The 20,020-nt window shown below is 55.4% G+C and overlaps 9 protein-coding genes across 9 annotated transcripts; 4 read left to right on the top strand and 5 right to left on the bottom strand.

Annotated features, from left to right (window-relative positions):
• Positions 1-140: 140 nt before the first annotated feature.
• On the top strand, positions 141-1,228 carry B0H64DRAFT_371799 (uncharacterized protein; the record flags this gene model as incomplete). Its single annotated transcript, XM_062802184.1, has 5 exons — positions 141-177; positions 232-282; positions 353-604; positions 777-827; positions 891-1,228. 5 exons carry the CDS (start codon positions 141-143, stop codon positions 1,226-1,228), a joined length of 729 nt encoding a protein of 242 aa, XP_062662968.1.
• Positions 1,229-2,207: 979 nt separating this feature from the next.
• B0H64DRAFT_318726 (putative amidoligase enzyme-domain-containing protein) lies at positions 2,208-3,793 on the bottom strand (the record flags this gene model as incomplete). Its single annotated transcript, XM_062800403.1, has 2 exons — positions 2,208-3,247; positions 3,310-3,793. The coding sequence occupies 2 exons, from the start codon at positions 3,791-3,793 to the stop codon at positions 2,208-2,210; spliced, it is 1,524 nt and encodes a 507-aa protein (XP_062662967.1).
• A 1,181-nt stretch (positions 3,794-4,974) lies between these two features.
• Positions 4,975-5,748, top strand: B0H64DRAFT_371797 (uncharacterized protein; the record flags this gene model as incomplete). Its single annotated transcript, XM_062802183.1, has 1 exon — positions 4,975-5,748. One exon carries the CDS (start codon positions 4,975-4,977, stop codon positions 5,746-5,748), a length of 774 nt encoding a protein of 257 aa, XP_062662966.1.
• A 343-nt stretch (positions 5,749-6,091) lies between these two features.
• Positions 6,092-7,830, bottom strand: B0H64DRAFT_455397 (uncharacterized protein; the record flags this gene model as incomplete). Its single annotated transcript, XM_062807302.1, has 3 exons — positions 6,092-6,130; positions 6,267-7,270; positions 7,704-7,830. 3 exons carry the CDS (start codon positions 7,828-7,830, stop codon positions 6,092-6,094), a joined length of 1,170 nt encoding a protein of 389 aa, XP_062662965.1.
• Positions 7,831-9,772: 1,942 nt separating this feature from the next.
• Positions 9,773-10,984, top strand: B0H64DRAFT_439821 (uncharacterized protein; the record flags this gene model as incomplete). The annotated part of the gene is made up of 4 exons (XM_062806451.1): positions 9,773-9,838; positions 9,895-10,316; positions 10,422-10,463; positions 10,684-10,984. 4 exons carry the CDS (start codon positions 9,773-9,775, stop codon positions 10,982-10,984), a joined length of 831 nt encoding a protein of 276 aa, XP_062662964.1.
• A 278-nt stretch (positions 10,985-11,262) lies between these two features.
• Positions 11,263-13,136, bottom strand: B0H64DRAFT_388492 (Alpha/Beta hydrolase protein). Its single transcript, XM_062803274.1, has 4 exons — positions 12,144-13,136; positions 11,897-12,089; positions 11,554-11,839; positions 11,263-11,503 (listed from the first exon to the last, which is right to left on the bottom strand). Exons 1-4 carry the CDS (start codon positions 12,814-12,816, stop codon positions 11,411-11,413), a joined length of 1,245 nt encoding a protein of 414 aa, XP_062662963.1. The 5' UTR covers positions 12,817-13,136; the 3' UTR covers positions 11,263-11,410.
• Positions 13,137-13,265: 129 nt separating this feature from the next.
• B0H64DRAFT_337431 (major facilitator superfamily domain-containing protein) lies at positions 13,266-15,534 on the bottom strand. The gene is made up of 3 exons (XM_062801159.1): positions 15,188-15,534; positions 13,795-15,130; positions 13,266-13,734 (listed from the first exon to the last, which is right to left on the bottom strand). The coding sequence occupies exons 1-3, from the start codon at positions 15,244-15,246 to the stop codon at positions 13,411-13,413; spliced, it is 1,719 nt and encodes a 572-aa protein (XP_062662962.1). The 5' UTR covers positions 15,247-15,534; the 3' UTR covers positions 13,266-13,410.
• B0H64DRAFT_388490 (uncharacterized protein) lies at positions 15,499-17,515 on the top strand. Its single transcript, XM_062803273.1, has 3 exons — positions 15,499-15,566; positions 15,639-16,196; positions 16,296-17,515. Exons 2-3 carry the CDS (start codon positions 15,903-15,905, stop codon positions 17,130-17,132), a joined length of 1,131 nt encoding a protein of 376 aa, XP_062662961.1. The 5' UTR covers positions 15,499-15,566; positions 15,639-15,902; the 3' UTR covers positions 17,133-17,515.
• Positions 17,516-19,821, bottom strand: B0H64DRAFT_422892 (glycyl-tRNA synthetase). The gene is made up of 4 exons (XM_062805583.1): positions 19,448-19,821; positions 19,212-19,348; positions 18,052-19,143; positions 17,516-17,999 (listed from the first exon to the last, which is right to left on the bottom strand). The coding sequence occupies exons 1-4, from the start codon at positions 19,773-19,775 to the stop codon at positions 17,613-17,615; spliced, it is 1,944 nt and encodes a 647-aa protein (XP_062662960.1). The 5' UTR covers positions 19,776-19,821; the 3' UTR covers positions 17,516-17,612.
• Positions 19,822-20,020: the final 199 nt, after the last annotated feature.

The raw sequence follows: 20,020 nt of genomic DNA, 5'->3' as shown, positions 1-20,020 counted from the left end.
GAGATGCGGACTATAAGTAGGTAAGTAACCTATTTCGGGTCTTAAAGCAAATACCTAGCAAGAAGTACTTGAAGCCCATATTAGCATAACAATATCCCTTGCTTCCATGTACTTTGGACCCGGTTATCCCTTCACCAACAATGCCCTTTCAACCGAGAACGGGAGGTCAGAGACCCAGTAAGTTGAGACGGGATTCCTGCCTCGCTATAGCCATAACGCTGACAAGTCCAGCAACACCCGTATCGACCACAGTCCCTGATATCATAAACTGGCCGATTCAGAGTAAGTCGTGACAGCCCAGTCAGACATAACCGCGCCATTCCTGACACTAGGGTACCGTGTCTCTCAATAGAACGGAAAATGTGGCATGGAAAGGGCCACCTCCCTCCGTGGATTGAAGTCCGCCGGGTGGCAAGGGGAGCGGTTGATGACGGCCTCGAGACACATTCTCTTGAAGAGCTTGTCGACGTCGTCACCCAACCTTGTAGAGAGGCTGGGCTCAAGGCCGCAAGGAACAAGCGTGACGAGGACGCCCAGGTTAAGCGGGAGTACCATAATATGGTCATGGATCTTCTACAGCGCAAGTGCACACTAGTAAACGACAGTAGGTTTCCGCTAATTATTGTGAATAGAAGCCTTGGACAAACAGGCTGGGGAGAAAAGACTTAAGGGGGGAATCACGAAGGAGGAACGATCTCAGGATCTTGCTTTGGTCGATCGCAGCCGTTCTTATGGTGGGGGTGTCGGCAGAACTAACAGAGTGAACACAGCTGCAGCGCGAGGAACGCAGCAGTCAAAGTCGCCGCCAAATTCCTGCTTGGCCAAAGGTAGAGTCCTGTTTCATTCAAGCCCCATACATAATACCATGTGACTAACGGACAATGTTACAGCTAATACTCGGAGCCTTGAGGACCTGCATGTCGAGCTGAAGGTTCAAGAGCGGGCTTATGGGAAGGTAGAAGCGCCAAAGCAGCCCGTCATAAACATTCCTCAACACACCGGTTTCTACGCTAGCTTCTTCAACGGCTTCTTCGCTCCATCCTTTTTACAAGCACCTGCCCAGGAGGAAAGCGGAAGTCTCGGGGCGTCCAAAGACGAAGGGCTAGGGAGTGTGTCACCAATGATTGAAGGGCATAAGCCCGCACCGGTCAAGGAAAGTCCTGATGATATCTTGAAGGGTTGGGTGGACGTTGAAAATGAGCTAGACCCGAAACATGGCCTGGCGTAACGAAGCAAGGCCCCGAAGTAGGCTTCCAAGGAGTTTGAAATTGCCTGATATACACCATTTCACTACCTATCAATACAATTCGCCAGTTATGTCCGTTAGGCTTCTGAGTGAGGACTGAGAAGGTCGGAAAGTCAAGGTAGGGAACAATAATTCACCCTTCACGGCATTTGGGAGAGGGTATCGACACGACTGTCCGCATCAAACTTGCGACCGTGTACCCGATGAGTCAGAATACACCATATTATACAGGAAACTCACAAAATAAAGAAACCCTGGCCAATCTATTAACGGCTCCCGTTATTCCATTTCCACCACTCTACCAAGATAGGTACTTTACGCGGGTCCTGCCCAAACCGTACTTCACCTCGACAACACCGTAGCAAACTTACCATCCCCATCGCGTCGCCACGTTCCCTCACACATCAACCAACCAACAACAGAGGCCCTCCTCTCCCTCCTTTCCCAAACTACCCCATCAATAAACCACCCCCTCCCCCACTCCAGGCACTCCACCCAACAAGACCTACCTTACCTGAATCACCGATAATACGGATTCTGCCCCTGGTAATAATGCCCGCCCTGCCCCTGCTGCTGCCCCTGCGGATACGTCGGCGGAATAACCGGCACATGCGTCGGCACCACCACCACGGGGCGCTGCTGGTAGGCCGACGGCTGCACGACGGGGGCCGGGACGACCGCCGGCTGGTAGGGGTAGGTCGAGGGCTGGCGGACGGGCGGCTGCCGCGCCGGAGTTGCGGCCGGGTACCGGGAAGGCTGTGGTGTGGGCTCCGGGGCGGGGTGCCAGATCTCGTAGGGGTTGCGCGCGGCGGGGGCGGCGGAGGAGGAGCGGCTTGTTCCTTGGGGGGCGGGGGGGATGTAGGAGTTGCTGCGCTGTTTGTGTGGGAAAGGGGTGGGGGTTAGTTGGGTGTTTGAGTGTGTGGTGCTGGGGGATGGGAAAGGCGAGAGAAGGGACTGGTTGCTAGGGGTGGATAGGAAAACTTACTCCGCGTGACTGGCGCGGTGGTTGCGCCGGCGCCATGGTAGGCTGCCGAGATGGCGTGGGGACCACGCGAGGATTGCGGGACGGCGTTGCTGCTTGCGTAGGTGCAGGCGGACGAGCGCTTGATACCTCGCGCCGCCGTCCGGTAGGAGCTGGGGGCGGAGGCGGGAGGGGCATGTCTTGAGCGTGGAAAGCATGCTCACGCTGGTTGACCTCCTTCTCGGTGAAGCCCCTCTCGCCGGGTGCATAATCCGCCGCGCAGTCCTTGAGCCATTTCAAGAAGCGGTCGCCGTGGCATTGGGGGGGCAGCAGCTTGACAGAACCAGCGAGCTCCTTGAAGAACTCTGCCTGGGAGGGACGGTCCCGCCTCGAAGCGGCCGCTCCGAAGTCGTACCGGAGGGCGCTGACGTGCAGAGACAGGGCAAGAAGGGCCCGGTAGATGGCGCTCTGGGCTGAGGCGACTCCAGCCTGGCGACGGAGTTCAACCGTTCCCAGTCGGGGGAGCGGAAGGAAGTTGCTCGACAGATATCTGGTAGCAGTATCGGTCGGGTCGTGGTCCGTGACTTTTGCTCCCGCCATTAGACAGGCAAACATGGTTAACGAGTACTCGGCTCTCTCCTCCGCGGATACATCTAATCGTGCTGCCCATTGTTTACCCGATGTCGCCGCATTCCTGATGGACTGGAAAACGGGTCCCCAACCGTAGTGCGGAACACCATTGTACTCGGCGGTAGCAAACGTCGTGTGGTTAGCCTCGGCGTATCTGTTGTTCTTGCGCTCCTCTGGGAGGATCGTCTTAAGCGCATCTTCCCAGAAGTAACTGGCACATCCAATCTGGATGAGCTGATCATAGGTGTACTTGCTCGCCTTGAGGGGACCTGGAGAAACGTGAACATGGCAAGCGCAGAAAGAGTTGGTCCAGAGCTCGAACTCCTCGGCAACGGCGGCAAAGACTTGGTGAATCTCTTGCCGCCACTGCCGCCCCGCCGACATGGGCGGAGAGATGATCTCGATTCCCCCTGCGATGTTGCATTAGTCTATAGCCCACAGTAGGTAGGGGATGTAGGGAGTATCCACGTACACCACTTGAGCGGCTCAGGGGGCTGTGTCAGTTTGTATTCTTTCAAGCTCGCGTCGGCCTCGCACGACCAGCCGTGGCTCGGACCCAAGGCAGTTTCGATCAAAGCCTCGATAGCCTGCCCAACGCATTCCCGTTGCTTCTCCTTCTGGAGCTGATTGCCCGTGCCGTTGCTTAGCGTAAAGTCCCAGTTCCGCCAATGCTCCTCGTCGAGCTGATGCCCCTCTCGGCGCCGTTGAATGATAGCCCGTTCGAGTTCAGGACGAAGCTTGACAAAAATTTCGATTTCGAGCCCAAAGAGAGGCTTCGGTCCGGGAGGGGCCACCGATGACGACGACGCGCCTGCGGTAGACGAGGCCCGCGGTCTTCGGGATACCGGGGCCGCGGGCGTGGTTCTGCCACTAACGTGGCTAGGAGGAGGTGCGGCGGCCGGTGTCCGCCTGCTACTCGACGAAGCCCCTCCAGTTCCGGTATGTCTTGTGCTCATGACTGGAGCCGAGTGATTGCCAAAGCAAAGAAACAGCTAGGATGAAACGGAAGTGTTTAAGGGTATGCTGGTGACGGCTCGGGGCTACTTATGATGGAAAGGCGAGGGTGGAAAGTTAAAGAATACAAAGGAGACGCCTGCAACAGCCAGTGTCGGGGCGAGTAGAGGGCAGGAGGTATGATTGGCAAATGGTGATATGTAACCCGTGGAAGTATGGTGATCCAGCTCTTCTTGTCGGCCCGTCCTGATCCATTGCGTAGCTTGTGAGGGACAGAACGTCGTTTTATACTGTCGGCTCCCAGGGCAACCCTCCCAAATGTGTATGTTGACACGGGGGGAGGCCGCACGGCGGTCAAGTCTCGTACAGCGACGACCTGTACATGCCTAGGTACCCTTGCCCATATTGATAATGGTTACCGCCATTTCTCAAACATGCGGCCAAGGGCCGTATGGCTCACCCCTGGGGCCCAGCAGTCCATCCAGTCTCAAAATAATACCAAGAAGAAACACTGGACAATGTCCAGTGTTTCTAAGCGGCCCCCCGCCCAAGCCTACCTTAGACGGTGGAAGGGGTGATTGGGGACCCTGCGTGGTAGCAGAATGCCGGTAATGTAATCCCTGTACTCACGACTAAGCGCCGATCGTTAAGTTGTTCTGATTAGTATTCCGATAGTTGCTGTTGTCGCATGTTGGGGGCCGGGGAACTAAAAGTCTTCTGGTGTGCCCCTTCAACAACAGACCAAACAGCGGCGGGGAGGTGGATCATAATGGCCTGTCTGATTTGTGATAGGGCTAGTTGTATGCTGACACCTCGTAAAGGCTATTATCATAATTTGTGTGGCGTGGCCGTGGTGGTTTCAACCAATGTGGCGGCGGCTGACGGAAGTGCGTCAAAGTTGCACCACCACTGCACAAGCTTACAGCCGTGAGATGACTTGCAACTCGAGGGTCCCATAGAGCGTCTGATGCTCGTTTGTGGACTGCCACTGTGATGTGCACAACAGTATAAGAGTTCTGGGCGACCCCTTTGAACTCAAAAGGTTATGATTGTTGCAAGCCCCGTACCAGTTGACACGCGTTCCAGTAATTACTACCCTCGACTTTGAACTGTACTTAAACCATACTCCCCTCCCTCAACGGTCCGGAATCTCCCCGTCCGACTCTTACTTCTCATTTCCATCATGCCCGACGCGCACCGCAAGAAGGAAACCGCTCCCGCTCCCTCAACTCCCGCCAAGTCGGGGCCCGCGAAGACTAACACCACGAAGACGAACACCACGAAGCCAAGCTCCGCCTCCGCTACTCCCGCCAAAACAGTGTCGTCTTCTTCTACCCCTGCCAAACCGACTCCAACTCCGGCTTCGACCACTGCTGCGAAGTCCGGACCGGCCGCGTCCACATCCAACAAGCCAACCCCCACCCCCTCCGCATCCAACAAACCAAAGCCAACCCCGACCCCTTCCGCATCTGCACCTGGCAAACCAGCCCCGGCCTCCTCCGCCGCTGGCGGCAAGTCGGCCCCCGCCCCCCCTGCCCCGGTCAAGCGGCCTTCCGGCTCGTCGGAACACGGCGACGCTGACGCGCAGCAGCGCACCAAAGACACGTGGATGGAGGCGCACTGGAAGAAATGGTCGCCCCAAGCGGACAAGGACCGCTCCTACCCCGTGGTCTTTGACAAGTCCCCGCCCGAGATTAGGGCCAAGCTGATCAAGGTCCTGGGCGGCACCGAGCCCAAGCTGTCGAGCATGGCCAGCGCGCTGAGCTATCTCGAGGCTGCTTCCGGCGCGCCGGACCCAGGTCCGGTTAAGGTGGCGTTTGTGGAGGCGGACCAGTTCGATGCTATTTGCGAGGCGTTCGTTACTGATGGTATCACTATCAAGATGCCTAATAAGACCGGCAAGGGCTTTAAGAAGCGGAAGGCGTTTGTGCCGGTTAGTGAGGCGAGGAAGGCGTAAAGTTTCCGATTCTAGTCAAGAACGAACCCGGAGCAGTGGTAGATAAGACGCGGTAGACTGTGATCGTGGTGTTCTTCATTCGCTTGTGTTTGGGAGAACGCCGAGGAGGGAAGTGGGAAGCCTAGATTAGGGGGAAGGCAATAACTAAGTACCGAGGAAAGGAGGTTGCGGCGGTGCAGGCATTGCTAAGGAGATGAATTAGAAAACAATACAATCGGAATTAGTTTGATGGCCGAGTTTTCTCCCCTGACATGCTTTAACGTTACATGGACCCGAGCTTCGGGATGAATAGCTTGAGCCCGTGGGATGTATACAATACTGTCAAGAATCGACACGGGGATCACTATGCGTGGCTTGTAATGGTTGGCTCTACGTGGATCAACTATAGTATTAGCATAGGTGTAGATACACCCCGCCTCCAAGCCTTGTGATACAGATCCCGTGAAGTGGCATGATGTTCAATGACACACGACGTGAACTAGGTAGGTACTTAGGTAGCCTTACCTTTAGCGACTTACAGCGGTTGGAATCTGTGCCCTGCCATCGGTCCCTGCATCGTCTGAATCATCGGAGTTCGTCAAATCGGACGACAGGGAAACATCTGAGTTTCCAGAATGCTCGTCCTCGTCCGAGTTTCCCCAGAGTCGTGGCATACCTCCCGCTTGTCCCATCGGGCGGTCCTCGGCCAAGGAGAGAAAGCAAGTCCCGTCGTCGTCGTCACCTTCAAGTTTCCACTGCACCGAGTCGGTGGTCGTGGGACTCGTGGCTAGCACCTTGACCACCGCAGCCATGGATTTGTCGCTTATTAGGCCTAGCAAGCGACCTACCACCCTGAGCATCTCGTCCTCATAGTCATCGAGCTCATAATGTGAAACGCCCTCGACAATACAGACGACCGTCACCCCGCGTGGCAGCCGCCGAACCAGGCACGCAAACAGGTTGCAGAGCCTCGAGATGCCCAGGCCATCACCAACACCCTCCTCCCCTCTCTCCACAGCGCGCAACTGATTTTGTATCGCCCCGTCGACGGCGCCGTTCTCCTGTACCCGCCGCAATTCCTCATCAAAGCCAACCCAACCACTGCCACGAGCGCTATCACCATTCCCACTACCACCACCACCACCAAAGCCCCACCGCAGCAACTGCGCAATAAGACTACACACCAACGCCCTCCCCCCACAGTACATATCATCCCTCTCCACATGACTCCCACAAAAAAACACCAGCGGCACATACTCCCCCGGACGCGCACGCAGCGCCCGCACCAGCGTCGCGCAAAACCGCGTCAGCGCCGACAGGTAGCGCGGATCACCGCGTCTACCGCTACTACCATTACGACCGCGCACCAGGTGCAGGTCACCGTGGACGAGCGGCTTGCGCGGCGCCGCGGCCGGGCCCGCGTCCACGAGCCAGGCGCGGAAGGCGGTCGTGCTGGCGACGAGGTCGGCGCGCCGGCGCTTGGCGAGCGGGATGGTGCCGCCGCTGGTGGATAGGATGGTGGAGAGGTCGGTTTCGTCGAGGACTGGGGGGATGTTTGAGGTGGCTGAGGAGGGTGGCGCGGGTGAGGGTGGGTTGGGTGTTTGCTGTTGTTTTGGGTGTGGATCCGAAGGGGACCGGTGGGTTGAGGTAGTGCTGTTGTTGGTGGGGGAGGAAGCCGTGGAGGAATGGGGGGGAGAGCCACGGCGGCTGTTGAAGGCCCGACTGCTGGAAAGGGAGTTGGGGGAAGATCATCATGTTTTGCAGCTGGGGCACATGTAGGGAGCCCCGCGGCTGCTGAGTGATGCTTGGATTTAGCTAGTATAAAACTTGCTGCGAAGGAAGCTGTCGCCCAGGGGTAGGCGTTGGTGGTCTGGACTTGTTGAGTTCCTCGAGCATGTCTACCATGGCCGGGGCGCGTGATTGTCAGTCAAGGGCCTGCACATAACTCCATTCCACGGGAGACGGAATGATCTTACCATCGAGGTCTTGCTTTTGTTCCGCGCGAGCATAGTTCAGCATCTTCAAGAGGGAATTTGGCAGTGCTGGGTCAGCGGCTTCACGCTGGTCAAGCTTCTCCAAAATGATGACCGTGTAATCCGCCATCGAGTCTAGCTTTTGAGATACTCCGTCCACTGTCTTGCTTGTTTCCTTGTGCACTATGTTGTCAGGAATCCATTCCGATGAGTAGGATGTACTTAGTTACTGGGTTAGTTTGAGCCAATAGATCCCGTACCTTGCAAGATTCCGTTCAGGGCTTCTTTCGTTCCGGTCATGTGTGAGTTTTGAGCCTCATGGATCATCTAGTCGCTCCGTTTTTGAATATGTTCGATGCTGTCGAGGAGAGGCTTCTGGTAGTCTTCGCCCCTGTAGAGAACGTTGACCGCCGTCTTCACTAATACCTAGGCATTTTAGTAAAGACACAGGCGGTAGGAGTCAGAGTTCGGTCTTGGTTGTATAGGTGCCCAGCTCGCCATCACTCTTGAGAAAGAAGCCAATGGCATGCTATATTCCCTTGGACACGGCGGCAACGGGCTCGACAGATTCTTCCTTAATTCTGGGCTCTTTGGGAAAGGTCACTAAAAAAACCTCGATGTTCCTGAATGTCCGCTCTAGGTCATCACCCTCGGAGCTCATAGTTACCACCTTCTCCCGAACTTGAGATGCTGTTGCAGCTGCCTGTTGCGACTTAATTCACGACCGCCCTGTGGATGGGGTTGGCAGCCGAAGTAGAAGGTTATAGAGCTCACATCTAGAAGAAGCTCAACAGCAGCCACTACGGGAGAGGTGTACTCGCTGTTCGGCACGAATTTGCTCACCCGCTCCACAAACGGAGAGTGGCCGACCATCCAACGCTTGGATTTGTTGTAACGACCCCAAAACCCTTTCTTGTCCCCATCGTACACCTCGCGTGCTTTTTGAAGCTGCGCGTATACACCTGCCCAGCTTGTCTTTGAAGAGACCTGCTTAAAACACAGTCTCGAAACGCTTGAGGTTCCAGAGGGGGAGTCGAGCACTTTCGGCAATTATGATGGATGCTGTGGGTAAGTTCATCACTGTGATCACGGTCACTATGTCGGTTGTCTAGATGGTGTTAGATATGCTTGACATCGTCAATGTGGTGGAGCAGACAAAGACGGTGTGCGACCAACTCGACGGGCCTATCAAAGATGGTGGCTACAAGAAGAATTTCGATGGCATGACCACGGAGCCCCAGCAATTACAATGCTGCCATGGATGGGACTGCGAGGGCTTGACGACGAGCCATTGAGGCTGGCGGTTGGGGTAGGTATGGCACAAGCAAGGAGCACTCGCGGGAGAGTTCGTAGGTTGATTGAGTTGAAGTACATGTAGGGGGGGGCCAAAGGTTTCTGCTGGTGGATTGAGTTTCAGTTTCAGACGTGCAGATTAAGAACTTAGATGTACTGTACTGAGCTACCTTATCCATCTTTCCATCTTTTAATTAGGTAGGTACCTACCTAGGTAGTCTGGATTTCATCGAGGGAACAACAGATTCCACAGTTCCACATATCAAAACTACACCTAGGTACCTAGGTAACTATTTCAATCTTTCGGAATTGTCGGATTTAGCTCGTTTGAAGCCTGGGCTGCCTAGCAGTCCGCCCGAAAGCATTGTTTCAGTTGGGTGGGTGCCTGGCTACCTCGTTATAGGTTACATGTAGGCTAGTAGTTGCAGCATTAATCCGAGGCCGGATTATGAGACCATCCAACGGGCCAACACAGCAGGACATACAGCAGCTCATCGAGAACAGGTGATGTTTGCAGACTTATAAAACTCCTTCTCATACCGCTCTTTCGAAATCTCTTCTCTCATCATAACCTACCAAATCCCACATCCTCTTACCGCACGTGCTTGAAGCAAGAACTTCCCGCCCTCTCCCGCTTATATCAATCTCAACCATCACTCTCCCTGATCCGCTGGTCGGATCTTCCTTAGGTTTTAAGTTCTTTAACAGGTCTTATCTCCTACGCTTTCTGCTACTTTATCCCAAGTCCTTATATAAATTCCGTGGTATCATCCCTTAACATGTCTTCTCGTCCTACTCCCGCGAACGGTCGGTCCGGCGTCCCTCCGAGCAGCTCTACCGTTAGAGTAAGCTCGGCTCCCCATTCCATGTTCACAGAGCAAACAGCTAAATTGGTCCTCAGGCAAAGTCCGGACAGGAAACCAAGCCACAGTCAACCACACCAGGCAAGGCGCCCGTTAGACAGCCACCCCTGAAGCAAGGACAAGCAAGCGGCCGCCCAGCGCCCAGCAAATCCAACACAGCAAGCACCACGAGCACCACGAGCACCACGAGCACCTCGGTCAAGCACAACACGTACATACCCAAAGAGCGTATAGCCAAGCTCAGCGGAGAGGGGGATGACAGGGCGCGTCGGGAGGCCTCTATTGAGGATGCATTGAACAAGTACAAGAGAGCGGTTGTGGCAGAAGGTAAGGCCAAGAAGGCCTACACGGATCACGTATCTATTGTTGAAAACGACCCGAATATCTGCGGTACGGACTATTACAGAGGGGGGTTGATCGCCGGAGAGCTCGGGACTGAATGGGAAAAGGCTGCACACAGGTATGTCTCCTCTATCTGGTTTGGTTATCATGGTATACAATATCCAGGGGCTCTATACCTGCTACTTGTTGCAATTTGGAATGAAGACTAACGTGGTACATCTAGTGCTGCTCTTGCACATGAGGCATTCAAGCGCGCAGCGGCGCAGTAGGAGAGCTGGACTGGGTCGGAGCTTTTCTGGCAACACTGTATCAAATGCTAGCGGTAATACAGCGGTACTTGCTATATTGGCCAATATCCTAGGAATAGCTTTTCGGTGACAATTTAGGAAGTCGAAAAGTAGAACCTAACGACTATTGATGTGATGTGATTGTGTTGTAAGCCTGGGCAAAATTCGGCAGTTCCGACCACGACACATGTATGCCAGCAATTACTTCTGCTCACACGCCACCCTGACGAACGTAGGGGACCTAGGCACGAAGGCCGGCCAGGTAGAGACCGCCCTCGAGCGGCACTTTGCTTTGGCCAACAAATGGGGATGCGTCCTGCTCCTCGACGAGGCGGACGTGTTCCTCGCCGAGCGGTCACCACAAGACTTTGAACGCAACAGCTTGGTAGCGGTATTCCTGAGAGTGTTCGAGTTCTACGCCGGCGTTCTCTTCCTGACCACCAATCGCGACGGCGCTTGCTCTGGCCGAGTTCAAGGCGTAGCGCGGAGCGCTGAATAGCGATGTCGACACCACGGCCGAGGTGGGTATTATACCGCCACCAGCTGGGCCTGACAGCAGTACGGGGCCGCCAGGGAAGAACAGTCGACGCTGAGTGGAACCTGCCTCAAGCTTAATTCGATGCTGACGGGTTAGCACCTTGGGAGTTGGATTGATGGAGGGACAAGAGATTTCTTTCCTCAAATACAGCCTTTTCGTAACAGGTTTTGGATATTGATTTGCCTTACGAACCTACGGCCAAGACCGTGAGCGGAGCCAGGACGTATGTCCCACAATCAGGGCAAGGAGGCCTTAAATTCGTAATCCGATAGTGACTGTGAGAGAGCCGGCTTCAACTACCTAGGTACCTAATGTGGTGGCATTGCCTTCATCAGTGGTTCAGCCCTCACCGGACAGGCAACTTCCCCCTTATCAATACCGGGGACCCTAAAAGCTGATCTTGGTCTTGACCGCGGCAACAAAGTCCTCCACATCCCCCAAAAAGGCCTCGGGTACTTCGAACGCCGCAAAATGCCCACCCTGTTCTCAATTAGCCCATAGCTCTGGGTTAGTCCAGAGAGGCGACGTACCTTTTCATGGGCCCGGTGAAACACCAGATTCTCTGGAAACCAGTGTTCCAACCACGATTTTGCCACCGCCAACGGCTCGTCCGGGAAGAACGAATACCCGATGGGCTTGTTGGTGATCTGCAGCGGGGAGGGCAACTTGTCCGGGACATCCCGCAGTATCGCCTCCCAGGCGGAGCGGTACGCCCACAGCGCGCGGCCGTAGGACTTGGTGTACCAGTACCACGAGACCTGCTGAAGGATGACGTCGAGGGGGGTATTGGTGGCTTCGGCGTACATCGAACCGATCCTGTTATAATGTCAGTTTTAAGGAGAACGCATCAGGGCCTGTCCAAGGTCAACCCACCACCCCAGCAAGGCCATCGGACCCGACATCAGCACCAGCGAGATGGCCCCCGGCTTGGTCCCCTGCTCCAGCATGTAGCCGGTGCCCGAGTAAGCAAACTCGGCACCGGCCGCGAGTGAGGCCTTCTCCTGGGGAGTGACGGGCAGCTCCGCGACGCCTGCCCGCTCCGTGTCCGTGAGGAGGAAGTTGTTGACTGCGATCCGTTAGCTCCTTGAGCAATGTCCAAAGGCAGAAGCCCGCATCTTACAGTGGACAGCCTTGCACTCGTCATGCTCGGCCCCGATCGCCGCCGTGATGCCCGATCCCACATCACCGCCCTGCGCGATGTACGCGTTGAAGCCCAGAGCCTTCATCAGCTCGTTGAGCGCCTCGGCGGCCTTGGAGAAGTTCAGTTCCGTCTCCGTCAGCTGGTTGCGGGTGGAGAGTCCATAGTCCGGAATCGAAGGGGTGATGATGTGGTACGGCAGCGTCTCGGGCGTGTACTTCTCGGCGAGCAGCTCAAAGATGGGGATGAAGTCCAGCCACGAGCTCGGCCAGCCGTGGGACAGGATGATGGGCACGGCATCCGGATTCTGGGAGAACAGGGCCGCGAAATGGAGGTCGAAAACCTGGCCGTCCGAGGGCGCCGTGACGTTGATGGTGAACTGGGGGAACGTGTTCCAGTACTTCTCGTGTTCGCGCCAGTCGAAGTCGTTGGCCCACACATGAGCCGCCTGGGCGAACCAGTCCCGTGAAGCGCCAAAGGCGTGGTCCGGCCCGTCCGTGGCGTTGTGCGTGTTGTAATACGAAGGCACCCCGACGACAGCACTCTTGACGAGGCTAGATAGTTGGTGAATGTCACTGCCCGGAACGTGAAGGGTAAACGGGGCCGGGGTTCCCGGGGTGCCAAGGGGCACGAGTCCGAAGCCAGCGTCGACCATTGTTGGTTATTTTACGGGTTGTGATAAGGCGAGGCTGTCAAGTTGGGCGCTACATCTCTTTCGGTCGTGTCGAGCCTTTTATACCTGCAACAACAAGACACAAAGGAGATCACCACGTGTAGATCTGTGGTGGTGGATTTGTCAGGGAGGATTAACAAGACCTCCACCTCTGCTGACGCCAAGGACTTGGGTACAACGAAATCAAGGGGTTTTACCCCTAATGGGGCTAAGTTTCTGTCGGTAGTCGAGGGTATGGGTGAGAAAATGAGTCAATCCCACTCATCAAGGTAAAATGGCATGACGACATTGATTGAAGACAGTTGTAACAGCAGCGGGGAGGCCGGTTGTTCCGGGGCAACCCTGTTGAGGTTTTAGTAATCGGAAACACCAACTGTCCAGCGACTAACAAGGCTCCGGGGACACCCGGAGCGCTTGGTTTGGACGTTTTGGGACAACCTCGCTGACAAGCGTCTTGGCCTGGGGTATTTCCGTTTCTTGAGCTATTACACAGTAATCTCCTTGAGGGCGAGGAGAGAGAGCGGCAATTAAATCCTCCACGTTCCTTTGTCATTTTCCGTCTCCCTGATATCCGCCTCAGTGACGCATCGCATTCTTGCTCGCGCCCCTAATCCTGGCACCATACTTGTACAAGAGAAACGGCACGGGAGCCAATACCGTGGCGAGAGCGGCCGGGATCGTTAGTGCCTTGTGCGGCCCTAAGTTCTGATACATGGGAATCGACGCGGGGACTAGGGCTCCCGCAATGATGTAGCGGACGCAGGTCATGAAGGCGAGGGCGGACGCCGAGTGGACACCGTAGACGAAGACGGTGTACAGGAAGGTGGTGGTGAAAATGGTGACCAAGCCGTAGCCGAAAAAGGCCGAGCCCACGATGGGCACCCAGATGCTGATGTCAGACTGCGTTGCGGTCAGGTTAGCTACAACAACACATTGGATAGTTCGGGTGGGGGGCCTTACGTAGCAGGTCCAAGCCAGCCACCACAGCGAGATGGGCAACATGATGGAGCCGCCCAGCATTCCGTACCACAGGCACAACTCGGGCGTCAAAGTTCCCTTCACAGCGGCCTTCTTTGCCCAGCCGTAGATCAATGGGATAAGAGGGAGGGCGGCAAGATCGCCGACGAGGAGAGCAACCCAGAGGATGAAGGTCATGGAATGGGAAATGCCATAGGTCTGCTCGAAGATAAATGGGTATCCATTGAGGAAGGCGAACAAGACGAAGTAGATGACGGTCAGATAGAAGGTGAAAATCAGGATAATCGGCTCCGTGTAGGTCATGACGAAGGGCCGGTACAGGTTGACTAGAAGCCTCTTAGCCAAGGTGCTTGTGGCGGCGTGCTCCTCGACCCGATATCGTGCGTCGCCCGTGAGATCGCGCAGGTGTTTAGCCTTCCACTCCAGAAGAATCGGTCGGTATGTCTCGGGCTGGAACAGAAAGACGTATGCCAGCACGGCGCCAGCGATAATGAGAGCGAGCCAGTCGGCCCAGCGGAAGCCGATCTGGGGAAGATAAGCCCCAAGGATAGGGCCGACGATCGGGCCGGCATACGATGTCATGGCACCGACGGGAACACAGAAAATCATTTCGAGCGGGCTCCACATGTCGGCAATAGTTCCGCCAGCGGCCGTCATGGGAGTCGAGCCGAAAAAGCCCGTCAGGAAGCGGAAGACGATTGCGCCGCCGAAGTTGGGCGCCATGGCCTTTGCCAGAATGAAAAGCATGAAAACGACAAATGTCGTCATATACATGACATTGCGGCCGAAGGTTTCCGACACAGTACCGGCGAAGAGGGCGCCAAAGCCGGTCCCGAGCAGATACATGCCCGTAGTCATGGATCCTGCCATGGGGGAGACGCCGAAGTGGTCGTTGAAGGCTTCGGCCACCGGGGCGTCGATGGAAGACGGGATGGTGATGGCCAGAGTGAGCAGGCATACCGCAAAGGTACACGCCCACTTTTGGGAGCGTTTCCAGTTGTGAGGGTTCTGAGGGTCCCCATCCTTCCAATCTACCAAGTAGGCCACACTCCCGTCATCTTCTGCGGGCCGAGAAATCCTGACCCCCAGTGCGCTCGCCCAAGTCTTATCCTTCTCCAAATCGTTGCTCTGAGAAACATCGCCGTCGGGGACTTCCTTGGTTTCCAATGATGATGAGTTTGGAGAACTGGTTCCGGCTGCCTTGACGCGAACGTGTGCGAGGTCACTTTTAACTGACGCTCGCATCCGGCGATATTGGAGAAAAGATTGCATCGTCGACTTCGGAGGGAGGAGGGAGGAAGTGAAAACGATTTGTTGGCTGTGGTGGTTGTCAACCGTGGTGTTGGCGTGTGTCACTGCGTGCTTGGGCACTTACACCTTCACTAACAGTCTAACGGGATCGGGCGAAGGAAGCCAGTTAAGAAGCAGGCACATCCAGAATCCATGGTCGTTTGTTATTTTCAAGGAAGACTATTGTCGCGGAATTCCAAAGTCATCTGGCGGAAACGGCAAGAAATGAACCCGGATTTCTCAGCCGGGTTAACAGAGTCTCGGAGATAGCATCCATCTTTTCTTTCAGTTCAAGTTGTTGAGAGTTAGGTTGGGGGTTCAACCCGCACAGCCAGCAGTCACAACTCACCGGGCCCCACAGAGTCAGGTTTGGGCCCCACCGGAGTCAAAACCCGGACCCACAGGAGTTAAGCCGGGCGGGCTGCCACACATTGGCAAGCTTAAGTGGAAAGACCAACAGATCTGTATGTACATTCCTCCTCCGCCGTCCTTGCCTTCGAGACTGCCCGGCTAACGAGAGGATCCGATTTTCGAAGACGGATTTAAGACGGAGACGCGGCGTTTGCCGGCCACTCCAGATAGCCCGGGATGCACCTAATCAGGTTCCGGCCCGGGCGGGTAACTCGGCCTGCTTCGCTTGCGGTTTTTCCGAGTCGGATGGATGCGCTTCCCGTCCTTAGTTTCCTCCCCCCTTAGCGATTCTGTAACCAACGGGAACCGTGACTGACTGCTGTTGCGCGACTTACCCTGGCGTAGCACGCACCCACTCCGCCGTCCGCTCTACCTTAGTTTAGCTCGGAATGTTGCCAGCTTCAAAACCCCAAACATCCGTAACGACCCCGGATCGGCATTTTGACCAGTCTCGGACGTCGGAAAATATCAGCACGGATGCGCCTCGTCTGAGATCTTCCATCAACACGGGGAGGTGGTCAGCGACCGAGGACGATCGTCTGAGGGAAGCCGTGGCCAGATGTGGTACACGGTGGGTGACCGTCGCTGCTGGTGTTGGCACGCGCAACGCTGAGCAGTGTGCCAAGCGATGGAACGACAATGTCAATCCAGATCTCGACCACAGTTTCTGGTCTGCCGAGGAGGTCCGTCTCCTTCCATGCCCTTCCCTAGGCTCTAGCCGTGAACCATCCCATGATCGACTAGAACATCCCGACTAACCGGGCTATCCTGCCTACAAACAGGATAAGCTCCTCTTGTCCCTTGTCGGTGTCCACGGTCACAACTGGAAGCTCATGGCCGAAAGCTTCCTCTCAGCGCGTGCGCCGCTTGCCATCAAGAACCGCCACTCGCTACTGATGCGGCGCCAGAAGCGGCAGAACGCCAAGCAGCAACTGCCGTCAACCGCGTTATCCTGGGACCGCGGGCTGTCAACTTTAAACACACGTTACACACCTCCGACTGGGCCACATCCGCCGTGTCGCGTGGACATTCTTGGTATCGCGTCCGCTAGTTCCAGCAGCTCGAGCAGCTCTCCATTTCCCCTCCAAGGTCACGCATCGGCCGATTCGGCGAGTCCTCCTATGCATGCCGTCGGCGCGCCCTTTACGCCATCCCATCAACGGACAATCACTCATGAAGGCGGCGTATCGACCAAGATGAACTACGCGGTGGACCTCTCGGACCTACTACTCTCTCACGGGACCCCCGCGGACCAAGGCGGTCATATAATGGGGAATCAGTCCACCTTCTCGCCACCCGGCGGCGACCCATCACAAAGCCGAGAAATCGGATATCCAAGATGGGACGGACACGGTCTCGGCAACGGTATCGACCTCGGGAGTCTACTCGGCGGCGCCGATCTACCCATGCGCTCAGGGGACGGCGATAACGTGATGCTCGGCCCCGATGGGGGGACCCAAGTCGGGGGTGGGAGCGATAAAGGGATCGAGTTTTCAGTCACTTGCTCGCGATCGAAGCTGAAGGCCATGGTGTGCCATGCCTTCGAGGGTGCCATGACGGAAACAGCAGAGTTGTCGGAAGAAGAACCGGTGACCGTTACATTACGACTGAGAAGATGAGATGATGTCGTTTACTTTGGGCGTTGTACAGGCAGGAACAGGATTGGGTGTTCATTCGTCAAACAGACAGGAATTGATTTATTCGTATCCATGGTTCCTCCATTTTATGAATCCCGAGTCCAGTGTTTTGAGCCGGACTCATACATCAAAATAGGTACCTACCTAGACGAAAAGATTTTGGATAAAAAGCAAAAAGAAAACACTGAAACCCCCCTATACGACCACTTACAAGTAGTGTAATAATAGCATGGAAAGCGTCCCCATATCCACTAACAAGAAACAGGATCCACGCCGACCACCGAACCGGACGACTCCACCTCCTTTATATCAACCTCCTCGATATCCACCCCCTTTATATCCACCTCCCCATCCACCTCCCCCACCCCCCTTCCCTCCGACCACCAGTTATTGATGTGAACCTGTGCGGGAGTGTTCCTCAGTGCGCAAAGTCAAAAGGATGGACTCCTACTATCGTTTCTGCTAATAATCCTCTTCCTGGGCGCCAAAAACCTCCATCCTCCCCGTCACTTGTTCCCACGTCTCGGTCCCCTCAAGCAAGCCCCTGATTGCCGCCATAACCTCATCCTCCAAGCCTCTGACTTGGACCATGGAATCCCGCTCCCTCAATGTCACCGACCCGTCGGTTAACGTGTCAAAATCAATCGTCATGCCCAGCGGCGTGCCCAGCTCGTCGTTCCGTGCATATCGTTTGCCAATGGATGCGCTCGACGCATCGATAATGTTTGCGATGCCCATCTTTCGCAGCCGGGCCGAGAGCCTGTGAGAGATGGCGTTGAGTTGGGGGTGAGACGACAAGGGGGCGATGAGAACTTTGTTGGGTGCCACGGCCAGAGGCAAGGACAAGACCTGGGAATCGCTATTAGCTAGAACTTATAGAATAATAGATGTTCGTGCTCACCGCTCTCGCGGCATCGTTGGGCCGATGCCAGTACACTTGTTCCAGCAGACTGTAGAGAATCCGCCCGATGCCAAAGGACGGCTCAATCACATTCGGCGTGTATTCGCGAATACTTTGGAGGCGAGTAATTTTGGAGATGGCCAGAAGCTCCTGTGACAGTTCCACATTCATGGTCCCGTCAGATAAAGCTGGTGTCTCGATGACCACAGCTCCGTTTTTCTCGAGTTCAGCAGCCAGACTTTCAAGCGCAACTTGGTCCAAAGCTTCGACAGCTGACTGGACTACCTTCGCATCTTTTTTGAAACGCGGCCCAGTACGCTTCTTGTCAAGAGTAGCCTGCCACTCCTCCACTTTCACAGGCTCCGGAAGGACCTCCTTGACAGCTAACGAGGTACCCGTGTACCTTGCATGCACCGTCAAATCATAAGCGCTTCGGTCGGCGCAGCCAACGCACTCGACCCAGCCGTAACTCGTGAGTAGTTCGGCGTCCCAGCAATCGCAAGCGTAGTGAGCCATCTCGTTCGCCAGATGCTGTCTGAATCGGACCTTGGACTGGTCGACGCCGAGTTTCGCAAGGAACAACATGATCCGCCCCATGAAGTAGCCGAGGGTTTCGTTGTCAATAACCTTGGACTCGACGGCCTGGCCGATTGTGATTGTCCGGGATGTCGTCTTGCCCGACAGCTGGGTCTCCCTGTCAAGTAGCGGCAGTACAATGTCGCTCACCTCCCGAAACCGAGGGTGTTGCTTCTTTTCCGGGTCAACGTAATGTTCAATCTCGGCCAACAGGAACTCTCGAACCCGAAGAAGCCCAGTTCTGGGAGAGATTTCGTTTCGGTACGATTTGCCAATGCTGGCTGACGCAAACGGCATGGAGCCCTGGTTGTAGTCCAGCAGCTTCTTGAAATTCAAGAACTGACCTTGGGCAGTCTCGGGCCGAAGATAAATGGGTGCGGCGGTGCTTGGCCCTATCGTGGACTTGAACATTAAATTGAAGGGGACAGGTGGCAGGACTTCGTTGTTGTTCTCTGGGTTCCGGATGCCATGTTGCTTGATCAACTCGGCTAGCCCATCGCCGTCGTAGTTGTCGATCTAGGGACGAGCCCCGATTAACACCTGTACCTGCGGTACTCACAGGGAGGGAATAAAACAGGGGTTACCTTGGCCAGTATTCCATTGTATTCATCAATGGTTGCTTGCTCCAGGTTAGGCGAATCCTTGACGAGGCCCCGGGTGCCCCGAGCAAGGCGCGCTTTCAGGACGGTCGCGACGAGATGGTCCGCTCGCAGGTAATCGCCTAATAATCATGGCGCCCAAAAGGGCCAAAGTGTTAGCAAACCAATCGTTGATCATGTTTTACTTCGGTGAGGAAACATGAGAACTAGGAATCACTCGCCCTTAACCGAGTCCTTGCACATCCAATCCGCAAATTTGTCAACGTGCCCGCTGGTTTTGAGCACAAGCTCGGGCGTAACAACGGTGCAATCCATTTCTAGCATATTCTCCTCGAGAACGAAGTGTTTCCTCCACATGTCCACAATATTGGCCTGGAGTGCACATCCCGGGGGGCCATAGTCGAAGAGGCCACGGTTGTCGCCTTTGAAGTTTGGGGACAATCGGTAGATTTCAAACGCCTCGGTGAAAAAGAAACGACGCTTGAGAACAGATTCGAAAAGCTGCCTGTCGAACTCGTCGCCTTTGAGGGTTGTTGTTGATGAAGCCATGTTTGAATTGAGCTGAGCGCGGATAAGCCGTTGACTGACCAGCTGCATAGGAGGTGAACAAAAGAACGAGGTGCCTGAACAGCGGGCTTGCTTTCTTATCAATCCACTGTTGCAGGTTTAGCCGCCGTGCCAATCGGGCACCTACCACAGACCTAGTCGGCCTGACTCACCCAATATTTATAACAACCGCCCTCTAATAAGAACGACCTATGAGTAACGTACAGAAGCTGTAACACCTCAGACGA

This window comes from Chaetomium fimeti (genome assembly GCF_033439085.1).
Source record: "Chaetomium fimeti strain CBS 168.71 chromosome Unknown B0H64scaffold_2, whole genome shotgun sequence".
Classification (NCBI taxonomy): Eukaryota; Fungi; Ascomycota; class Sordariomycetes; order Sordariales; family Chaetomiaceae; genus Chaetomium; species Chaetomium fimeti.
Note: the sequence above shows the minus strand (reverse complement) of the source record. Positions and strands in the feature narration are given on the sequence as shown.

Coding starts and splice junctions, on each gene's coding strand:
- B0H64DRAFT_337431 (XM_062801159.1), bottom strand. CDS start 15,246: ATGTGCCTGCTTCTTAACTGGCTTCCTTCGCCCGATCCCGTTAGACTG. Junction 15,131..15,187: donor GTTAGACTGTTAGTGAAGGT/GTAAGTGCCCAA, acceptor CAACCACCACAG/CCAACAAATCGTTTTCACTT. Junction 13,735..13,794: donor GGCTGGCTTGGACCTGCTAC/GTAAGGCCCCCC, acceptor ACCGCAACGCAG/TCTGACATCAGCATCTGGGT.
- B0H64DRAFT_388490 (XM_062803273.1), top strand. CDS start 15,903: ATGTTGCCAGCTTCAAAACCCCAAACATCCGTAACGACCCCGGATCGG. Junction 16,197..16,295: donor GTTTCTGGTCTGCCGAGGAG/GTCCGTCTCCTT, acceptor GCCTACAAACAG/GATAAGCTCCTCTTGTCCCT.
- B0H64DRAFT_422892 (XM_062805583.1), bottom strand. CDS start 19,775: ATGGCTTCATCAACAACAACCCTCAAAGGCGACGAGTTCGACAGGCAG. Junction 19,144..19,211: donor ACAATGGAATACTGGCCAAG/GTAACCCCTGTT, acceptor GCTCGTCCCTAG/ATCGACAACTACGACGGCGA. Junction 18,000..18,051: donor CCAACGATGCCGCGAGAGCG/GTGAGCACGAAC, acceptor AGCGATTCCCAG/GTCTTGTCCTTGCCTCTGGC.
- B0H64DRAFT_388492 (XM_062803274.1), bottom strand. CDS start 12,816: ATGGTCGACGCTGGCTTCGGACTCGTGCCCCTTGGCACCCCGGGAACC. Junction 12,090..12,143: donor CGAGTGCAAGGCTGTCCACT/GTAAGATGCGGG, acceptor AACGGATCGCAG/TCAACAACTTCCTCCTCACG. Junction 11,504..11,553: donor TTCACCGGGCCCATGAAAAG/GTACGTCGCCTC, acceptor AATTGAGAACAG/GGTGGGCATTTTGCGGCGTT.